At 38.7% G+C, this 10,627-nt stretch overlaps 2 protein-coding genes across 4 annotated transcripts in view; both read left to right on the top strand.

Moving 5' to 3' along the window:
* The first annotated feature begins 202 nt into the window (after positions 1-202).
* Positions 203-4,540, top strand: Wdfy2 (WD repeat and FYVE domain containing 2). Its single transcript, XM_069125944.1, has 7 exons — positions 203-724; positions 848-989; positions 1,065-1,270; positions 1,381-1,620; positions 1,707-1,845; positions 1,978-2,177; positions 2,264-4,540. The coding sequence occupies exons 1-7, from the start codon at positions 564-566 to the stop codon at positions 2,400-2,402; spliced, it is 1,227 nt and encodes a 408-aa protein (XP_068982045.1). The 5' UTR covers positions 203-563; the 3' UTR covers positions 2,403-4,540.
* Positions 4,541-4,785: 245 nt separating this feature from the next.
* The window catches only part of ck (unconventional myosin-VIIa ck), a 14,391-nt gene continuing 8,549 nt past the window's right edge, over positions 4,786-10,627 (top strand). Inside the window, exons 1-5 of one of the 3 annotated variants that reach the window (XM_069125922.1) lie at positions 4,786-4,975; positions 7,437-7,483; positions 9,856-9,969; positions 10,139-10,285; positions 10,402-10,586. In XM_069125922.1, the coding sequence (XP_068982023.1) occupies positions 7,466-7,483; positions 9,856-9,969; positions 10,139-10,285; positions 10,402-10,586 (464 nt within the window). In that variant the 5' untranslated portion in view covers positions 4,786-4,975; positions 7,437-7,465. Of the gene's footprint in view, positions 5,314-7,436; positions 7,484-8,802; positions 9,783-9,855; positions 9,970-10,138; positions 10,286-10,401; positions 10,587-10,627 lie in introns of those variants that run through there. The other 2 variants (XM_069125921.1, XM_069125920.1) reach the window with 2 other exon arrangements.

Here is a 10,627-nt window from a genome sequence, read left to right as displayed (position 1 = left end):
CGTCTATGGCTGCATCTTGTCTATGAAATAACGCTTACCAACAATAGAAGCCGATAAATATCAATAAGAACTTTAAGTAATCAGGCACTGGTTATTAAAAGAATTATTTGAGAATTATTTTTGTAAAAACATTGGAAAATTATCGCCTCGCAACATAATTATTTAATAAAAAGAATGTAATCCGAAAAATAATTGATTTGCTGTGTCTGCAAGGAAGTTGGTAACAAAGCTCTGCTATAGAAAATGGTCCTGTTAGCGAAATCAATTGATCATCATTTTTTGTTTACATTCTTAACATAAATCGTGTGTGCATACATTTCTATTACATAATGCACGCAAATAGAAACTTCCACGAAAGTTGCAACAGTCGATAAAGAGGAACTCGAAAAGGAAGGAAAGAAAAATTTACGAGGAATAACACGAATAGCGCCGATAGGTTCTCCACAATCTGTTAAAAAATCCGACTTTCCGTCTTCATAACGCATATAAGCTCTGATTATCATTGAAGTCTGACAACTGTCAAATGACAAGTCTGCTTCAAATATTACGTTTTAAAGATTGAAATGGCAGCAGAGATAAAGCCCGCACCGGGAGTGAATCATGATAAATTCAGCACAAGCCGAAAACCTATACTTTTATCAAAATTAGAAGGATGTAATGACGATGTTAATGCGGCTATCATTATACCGCGGGAAGATGGTGTAATTAGTGTTTGCGATGACAGGTAGATGAGTATTATATTCGAATTGTAATATTAAAATTGAATTTCTTAATTGTTCGTTACAATAATTAGTCGAAAATTTGTCTTCTTCAGCTATTCATGTTCTTAAGGAAATGTCTTTTACAGAACTGTTAGAGTTTGGTTGAAACGAGATTCTGGCCAATATTGGCCAAGTGTCTGTCAATATATGGCTGCTGGTGCAACATCAATGCATTATTGTGTACAAACTAGACAATTATTTGTTGGTTTGGAGAATGGAACTATAAATGTATGTATTAAAAGAGTTTTTTATGGAAAATTATCAATTTCTTTCTTTATTTCAATGCACTTTCATTATTTTCAGGAATTCATTTTGGAGCAAGATTATAATCAAATGACTGCCATGCGTGAATATGCTGCACATCAAGCGAGAGTTACAGGTGTTATATTTGCATCAAATTGCGAATGGGTTTTAAGTATAGGTCGAGATAAGATGTTTCAATTACATTGTTCAGAAACAGGACAAAAATTAGGATCATATCAAACTGATGCATGGTACACCGCTCTGCAGTATCCTTTTGTGAAAAATAATTTCTAACAGATTTCTTAATTATTAGATATGTATGTTACATTGAAAGAAGTTCTCTTTAAAACTACACACATCTCCTTAACTTATTCAGATTTGACGCGCAATCAAAACATGCCTTTGTTGGTGATTATTCTGGACAAATAGCAATGTTGAAATTAGATACTAATGGTGTTACACTAATTACTACTTTAAAGGCACATACAGGAAGCATTCATACATTAGCATGGGATTTTGAAAAGCAGCTTTTGTTTTCTGGAAGTTTTGATCAAAGTATCATAGTATGGGATATTGGAGGCCGGCAAGGTACAGCCTATGAACTCCAAGGACATCAGTAAGCTATTCAGTCTACTAAGAAATTCTTCCTAAATTAGTTTCCAGTTTACATATTTTGCAATCACAACTAAACATATTTTACAGCAACAAAGTAACTGCACTGTGCTATGCAAGCGCAGAGCGTGTGTTGTTATCTGGAGGAGAAGATGGTGTAATAGTATGCTGGGATATGGCGGCAAATAGAAAAGAAACTGCAGCCTGGATAGAATCCGATACGTGCCAAGTATGTAATTGTAAAATTATAATTAACTTGATTCTGAAATTTAATGCTACAACCAGTTTGGTTTTTTATGCTAATTATGATCCTACATTAAACAACATTTTCTTATATATATAAATATTATGATAAATATAGGCTTGTGGAAGACCATTCTTTTGGAATATTAAAGCTATGATGGATCAACGACAATTAGGTCTAAGACAGCACCATTGCCGTCATTGTGGTCGTGCATTATGCGCACGATGTACATCTCAACGAATACCAATACCAGCAATGGGTTTTGAATTTGAAGTTAGAGTGTGCGATCAGTGTCATATACAACTTAAAGCTGCGAAGTAAGTAGGGACAATGAGATTAGATTTATCACTAAGATTGACAAACAAGGTGAATGTTTAAATGATATTATGCATCTGTTACATAGCCAAACATCTCTAGCATCGTTCCATGACGCAAAGCATAATGTCGTTGGAATGGATCTTGATGCTCCTAGGCGACGATTATTAACTATCGGTCAAGATCGTCTTATTAAGATTTGGGATATTTCTGCACTTCTTCAGTGAACTTCCAGATATATTTATCTACAAATAACAAAATTAATCAAATCGTAAGGCATAACAGAAAACTACTGTCTTATTTCAATGTAAAAGTATAATATCCAGAGCCTATTTTTACGACTATGAAATCATTTTAAAATCCGTTTATTTGATGATAAAAACAATTACGTTTCTACATATTACAATTTACTTCTTGCATAAGAAAATCCTGGATTCGTGAAATATTCTGCAACACCAAAATAGGATATCTATATAACTGGAAAAAAATATATATATATAAATATATATACTTGCAAGTACTCTTCCAACAGAGAAAAAGTAACTCCATAACTTATTCAGCAAATGGTAGAAAATAGTATATTTTTTAATCTTATTTAGTGCAATCATATTTACAAACGACCAAAGCACTAATCAATAGATTTGGATTTTTAATCAAATTCATTACAAAAAGTAATCTTACTGTTTCATTACACGTTTAACGCAGTGACTATAAATAAATTATTTTTGTTTTAAATGAACAAAATATGATTATTAAAAAATACATTATATCACGTGAAGTCGTAAGAAATTTTACATTTTGAAGTACAAAATTAAGCTGAATTACATTTTCATCTGATCGATATATAGTCGAAAATTTTTAACACTTTTTGGTCTATATCAAATTTTTCATTAGTGTGTGTAGTGTGAAATTATATTAATAATCTAATATACAGATTGACAATTTTGAGGAATTGCTCTAAACTGCGTATTCATTTAAACAATAGTAATTCGTTAAAACATTGTCGATAATTGTCAATGTTGTTCCTAGTCGTTTCTTTTTTTCTTTTGTTGCATTCCTAATTATTTATATTATAGTTTCTTACAAACAATTATACGAGGTGCTTTATCCCGAAACCTAATTTGTCTCTAGACATTCATTATGATTCTCCAAACATTTAAACTAGGTACAGGTTATGCAAATATACTAATTATATAATAATTATAATACTACTACTAATACTAATAATTAGATTTATGCATACTATTACAGAAATGATGAAAAATAAAAATTTGATTAAACAATATATGATCAAAGTTATAGGTATGTTACGATTTCTGCAAACAAGTATGTATAATTAAAATGGGAAACAAGTCTTCTCTTTATAGACTGTTTAATTTGTTTAATGAAATTTGTGTTTGTAATTATTCAATCATTCCATTTAATAATAGGATGCATACCTTGTACCTGGATGCAATTTTCATTATCAGATTAGCATAATATTGATTTCTCTATTGTAAGTGATAAAAGCATTTGAGGAAGGAAAAATTATATTTATTGTAGAAATACATTAAAAATCAAGCAGTGTACTAGTACGAATACAATTTTGGCAAACGTATGGCATTAAATACGCCTTTTCCTTTGATCTACTATTATGTCGTATATTTTTATCATGTATGGATTCATACAGGAAATTATTTAATAATATTATTTTATACAGAGTTAAACATATATTTTCTAATCAGTTTCTATATGCTACGCGTGAAATATACTTTGCTATATAATTAATACTATTACAATGTCCACGCGCGAAGTGTTGATCATACATGTATATGTATATTTATCAAGAAGCAATATTCCAAATGTATGTTATAGGATCTACCATTGCTTCGTTACATCGAGTGATAATAGCTTTTTAATCTTAGAAAATAATTTGCTGTATTCGTGATGCATTGTCGTCCATTGGAAGGCATCGATCGACTACTTGATTTATGAGCTACGTGATTATGAGCGATCGATATCAAAATTGTTACTCAGCAATGAATTTGTCGTTGCTGTTAAGATAAACAACATCAATAACAACGCAACGTGGTACATTGTTATAGTTTTCGTACAGAATTGATTGCAGTACTCGTGAAAAATATATCGTTGGAGAGAAAGTGCCGTTCTCGTTACGTAAAAAAGATCGTGTTTATATATAGGAACGATTTTATGAAACTGTTAATTTGCAACGTGTATAACATCGTCGATGTTGTTATTGTTGCAGAAGTTTTCAGTACTTTGCATATTAATGTATATGTTAAAAGTTACAGAAATTACATTTTATGTATGTATATCATTCATGTGAAATTCATATGAAATGAAAATATATTTTCAATGTAAACGATTCATTTGTCCTTATGTCATGTATCTAACGTATTATTCGAACCGATGAATCAATCGAAAAAACTAAGGGAAGAAGATTGGAATTCAAATTGCACGATCGAATGTTAATTCGTTTTTGCCGCCATTCCGCAGCCGAAGCTGCAAAGAGGAAGCGAACTTCTCGGTCGGTAAAGAGAACATCGTTCCGAGGAGGGGAATCGCAACGCAACAGGTTGCAGATACGCAGCAGGTATACCTTATAGCAAATGACGTCACGATGAATCCGAGATAAAGGAAGTATCGAGGAAGATTCGGAGATCTTTAAAAAGAGAGCAACAATTGAAGAGCTGTCGAGAAGACAGTATTCGGTAAACACGGGGTAGAGTGATTGGCAACGTATGGCGATTGGTGGGATTTCACGTAGCCGAAGTCAAAGCCGATCGTGGTTTAGCCAAAGGTAGCTTTTCCACCTCTTTCAGTTGCTTCCACCTGGCACACCCGATTCGAACCGAAGCTCTCCGAGTGGACGAGTTAACGTGCCGGTCACCGCTGTGGCCTATTCTCTCAAACAATTACTGTTGCTTTTCGTGTCCCAGTTTATAGTGCGGTACGTGATCTTTCCTTTTTTCATGTTCATCGGTTTTTTCAAACGCTAAGCTTCGACAAGCTTCTCTAGTCACGTCGGACATGAAAAGCGCGCTTCACGTCGTATTCGAAGTGCAGTGCAGTGCCTCTTAATGGAGTGTGCCGACATCGTGTAGTCACTTTCGTCGTGTTTCTCGTTACTCGCATAAGGTACGTTCGAATTTATTCGTTTACTGAGAAACATCTTTTGCACGAGATCAACGTCCATTTTCCACAAGTAGATAATATTCGATTCGGAATGACAAAATTGTTCTGGCAGATATTTCACAGATCGGAAACGAAACTCTTAAGTTACTGCCGAGTCGCGTCCGTTTTTACCTCTAGACCAGACGATTACGATAGACGTTATATGTATGTACATAATTTTATTACCGCGTTATTACAGCCTTTGAAACGGACGTTGATATCTACCAAGTTCTCAAATATCAAGTCAACTACCATCGCCATTTATTTTTCAAACTTCACTCGAATATCAAGTATTCGTCTTTGTAAATGAATTTTTTACGTAAAGGATAGTTTAGAAGGATGAAAAGGAGAATAGAATACCAACGATTCCGCGTAATTACGGTCCATACGTGTAAGTGTACAGAACGAGTGTTAAAATACGACATGTAATAAGTAAATGAGATAAGACTTGGATTCAGATAAAAAAAAAAGTAATATTTCACGTCTTGAATCATGAGATATTTACCAAAAGATCGCGTACTCTACACTTACATCTGATTAGTCCGGACCGAATCATTTTCTCCACTATCGGCAGAGTTTCAAACTCGCGTGTACTCTTTCGCGGGAAAGAACGTAAATTTGTGTTGAATCGGTGTAAAGAAACGCATAAAGGAAAACGTTGTTCGTTTTCGGAGATCGTGTGGACGTTCGTTTTATTGCATGAAATCAGAAGATAATCGCAGAATACAAAGAGAATTAGAATAGAACGAAGATGCACACGTGGAAAACGATCATGACGTAAGAAATAAATCTTTGAACGAGTGCGATTACAGCGAGTAAAAAACTATGGAAACAGGATTTTAGCGGTGTCGTTAGGAAATGCAAATCAAAGTTATTTGTTCTGTAACGTGTTGGAATAGAAAGCATTAGTTTTGCTAGTTTTTAATCGAATCGCAATGGTTCGTAACGCACCACGTAGAAACGCGTGTCGTTCGATCGCCCATTAAAGTCTCCCGTAGGCGGTGCATACATCCTCCGTTCTGTTCTCCTGATATTTTCAAAGTCAACGATTGCGACGTCTTTCCACGTGTGTCGTCTCTCAAGTTCAAGGGTATATATCGCCTTCCGGACCTTTTTCCTTACTTATCAGGTCGCGGTGTATTTTATCGCATTCTTAATTTAACACGGCGTTACACGATATATTTGGACTTTCCTCGATTTCTAAAACGAGTCGGACGTTGATGATTCGTCGTAATGAGAGAAGAGAAGAAAAGATAGAAATACGAAAAAGTAAAGAATGCCGAACGGTTCGTCGACCCGAGAGTTATTCGTGCGAGCATAATAGAAGCAAATTCATCCGTGTCGTCTTTTGACGAACGAAATCGATGCTAGTGACGCGTAAATTGCAATTTCTTTGCATTCGATCGAGCTTTCTTCGAGTTTATAACTTATAAGGTTCAACTCTCTTCGGTCTAATCCGACGCTCGATACGGCTTCATAAGAGTCTAACGCGATTCCATTCGAGTCGACTCGTTCTCGATTAATTTTCTTTGGTAAGTCGTATCGTTGTGAACAAGAACTGCAAATCGACGGAGTTACTCGGTAAGAGAAGGGAGATCGATCTCATGGTAAGAATCCTCGATGGATGTTCTCGAAAGGTGTACGGCTGAGTGGTAGCAGCAGAAACTGCCTAACCCACTTTTGCGAACAGGTTTATGCTTGTGCTGCTTCCACTGTAACGGTGATCAGCCGGACATCATCATCGCACGCTGGAACGATTTTTCTCCGTATAGATTCGCATAAGGGACTTCGATTCGATTATCAGCAAGTAGAGTCAGTCCGCCGCAGTAGCCATTCTTTCCGTTCGTTCGTCCAATTCAGTTCTCGGAATTTCATACTTTTTTTGCTGATGTTTGCTCGCCCGTCTTATTATCAACGATGTTATCTATTCGCTAGTATCTATGCTCGAGATGCTACCCTTTTCGTTTTGCTGCACGACTGCACCAGCACAGCAAAAAAGAAAAGAAAAGAAAGAAAAATTGAAGGAAAAAATGAGCACATAAAAGAAGAGAGAACGAGAGAAAGAAGAAAGTTTTGTTTTCTTTCAGGCGGAGTGCCGACAACGACGATTTGAGAGATGGTCATCGTCACGCGGGTAAGTATCATCGTAATAGGTTTTCATTTCGCGCATCTTCTTCTTTGTCCTGGATGATTAGTAGTAAATCAGTGTGTCAAACACGCAACACCGAAGAATGCGAAGAACCTACGATGATCCAGCGTTCGCGCGTAATGTTACCGCTTTCTTCATCGCGTTCTTCGAAGACGGTCAGTAGGAATCTGTGACAAGTGAAAATGACGGAGATCGACCACCATCTTCAGATTCTTTCCTCGCATGAAAAATCGTGCGCGGAGCGAACACGTCCAAGTAACTCTCGAAGTAAATCTGTGTGTTACTCGTTGGTTTGATTGCCGGCAGATCAACGGAGAGTCTTAGGAACCGGAGATGGATAATTTACCGTTCGTTTAGCGATATTCGACGATCTCGAATAAAAAGCGAATCTGTGGTTCCTTGTAATTTCCGAAAAGGTTCGCTCAAGCGCGATACGTAGGTATATCTGGAAAGGGGGAATACGTGCTTGAAACGAGATCGCTTCCCGCATCTTTCCGTCACGTTCGTTGCCGTGGATAATCTCTTGTTCGCAAAGAACAGAGGCCGCGTTCCGATCTGATCGGTTGGAGAAAAAAGTCGATGTCGCTGCATCGTCGACGATGCCCAGTCGACGCAGCTGCAACGTGGGATGAGACGAATAGTCGGTTAATTAGGCATAGTTAACGGTCCTTCGTCACTTGGCGTATGCCCTGAACAACGGCTTAGCATTTCACGCGAGCAAACCAGCCGTCGTATAACGGGACGCGAATCGTTTTGCCGGACACGCGTTTGTACCCTCGATCGTAATTCCATTCCTTCCCTGTGGCGGACGCGCACGCGTCCATATACTATCACGTTATACAGGCTCGTCTTCTACCACGGCAAGCGGCCCGCGAACGAACGAACCTTTTTCGAATTTCCCGTGTCGTCCGATCCTAACCTCAAAGGAGAATCCATGTTCGAATACCGTCAGAGAGATACGCGACTGCGAATTATTCACGCGAGAGTACGAGACGGAAAGAACGCAAGTCAGGCTTTTTCATAGACTCGGCCGGCCGAAAGTAAAACCGACTGGCAAAACCAAATTGAACGGAGACTGGCTTCGTGGTAACGAGCGGACGAGCTCTTCCGATGTGGTTCCGGTGAGGTGAACAATCGGAACGTATACGAATATCAGGCACAGTCTGTGCGTTCGTATAGTCGTATCCGTAAAGCGTAGGCTAACTTAGAGGTTCTCAAATTACCTTTCAGTTGAAACGAACACGGTTTTCGTTTCCATTGTTCGAACGACGTCGACCGATCGGATTGCTTCTAAGAGAAAATATACCGATTCCGACTTTTCGCTCTGGCAGATATCTCGCAAGAAATGAACGTTTCCGCGATATTGGAGGAAGCCGCTGTTTGAGAATAACTGCGCGACGATCGTACAAACGCACCAAAACGGATGCATGGATGCGCGCGGAGGGTAGCCACGAACCAACGATGTAAACGATTATACGCGGAACCGTGGAAGCGCCGCACGAATCTCGTGAAAATTTGGTGCGCGTGCGCAACCATCGCCGATCTCGATCATCGATATTTATCCGATCGTTGGCGATGGTTTATGCGTAAGAGCGCGAACCAAACGAAAGGACCGAAAAAAGCTTTTTCGGCCGACGACACGCTCGATGAATTCGTCTGCACGGAATCAACGTCGCGTGACTCGCGAAAACTTCGTCGTTCACTGAAGCGCCGAAGCGTTCAAGACGAAAGCTCGAAGTGCGATCGATCGCATCGCATCGAACTATGCGTAAAATTGCGTCGTTGGAAGCCGCAACGATACGCGTTTACTCGGCTAATTATATTATCGGTGGTTATGCGAGACAGCGGACGAAGGGAGCGAGGAAAAATCTATCGGGTTCCAAAGAAACGAGAAATTGTACATACTACGTGCGTACGCTACTCGATCGAATCGATTCGTTGGCTGAGGATAGTGGCTGTGGTGTACGGATTATGGTGGCAACTTTCGAGTGTCCATTAAAAAAGGAGACGCACGATTTTCATCTGTAGCAGCCGCTCCTTTTACATTATATTTGCTATATATACGGTTGTATACGGCTATATTCGTAGAATTCGCGGCGACAGAAGCGCCACGCCTGATGTTTTCGAAACTCGAACCCTCGCGATCGCGAACATGAGCGCTGAATAATTGCATAAAGCGAGAAGAAAGAAAAAAAGAAAGAGGAAAAGAAGAAGACGCGCGTCTATCGACGTTCGAATGTTAAGACGCGAGCAATTTTATCGGTTGTTATTAGAACGTGTGCTCGTAAGCGTCGATATTCCCGCGGCATGTCCGAAACAAAAGAAGGAAATTACCGGTGAACGAAATTACGTTGCAGGGAGATTACATATGGATCGAACCAATCTCAGGAAGAGAATTTGACGTTGCGATCGGAGCACGAGTAATTTCCGCGGAAGGCAGACGCATTCAAGTGAAAGACGACGATAACAAGGTAATCGTTACCTACTTTCCGCATTCACCAAATTTCTCGACTCGACTCGACGTGCCGTCGAAAAGTTGTTGCTCGTTTCTCTTGCCTCTCGGCAAATTATAAGTACGATATCGATGTTGAGAAAGTGTTTGAACTCGTCTCGCCAATGAATTCATTCGGCAATTTCCAGGAACAATGGCTGACTCCGGAAAGGCGAATAAAGGCGATGCATGCCACTTCTGTGCAAGGTGTAGAAGACATGATCAGCTTAGGAGACCTCCATGAAGCTGGTATTCTAAGGAATTTGTTGATTCGTTACAACGAGAATCTCATATATGTACGTAAACAAGTCTTGGTAGGCGATAGTCTCTCGAAGGTCTATCGCTTTTACGTACACCTGGTTTTACGACTTAAAGCGGCCGTAATTTCATTTAAGCTATCGTTTTTGCGCAGACCTATACGGGTTCCATTCTAGTCGCCGTGAATCCGTATCAAATATTACCGATTTATACCGCTGAACAAATCAAACTGTACAAGGATCGTAAAATCGGAGAGCTGCCGCCACACATATTTGCCATCGGAGACAATAGTTACGCGCATATGAATCGATACGGTCAAGATCAGTGCATAGTGATCAGGTATCAACCATCGCTTTATTTCTTCTTCCGTGAAATATTTC

The sequence above is a fragment of the Bombus flavifrons genome, chromosome 13, assembly GCF_040668555.2.
Source record: "Bombus flavifrons isolate JBK064 chromosome 13, iyBomFlav1_principal, whole genome shotgun sequence".
Classification (NCBI taxonomy): Eukaryota; Metazoa; Arthropoda; class Insecta; order Hymenoptera; family Apidae; genus Bombus; species Bombus flavifrons.
Note: the sequence above shows the minus strand (reverse complement) of the source record. Positions and strands in the feature narration are given on the sequence as shown.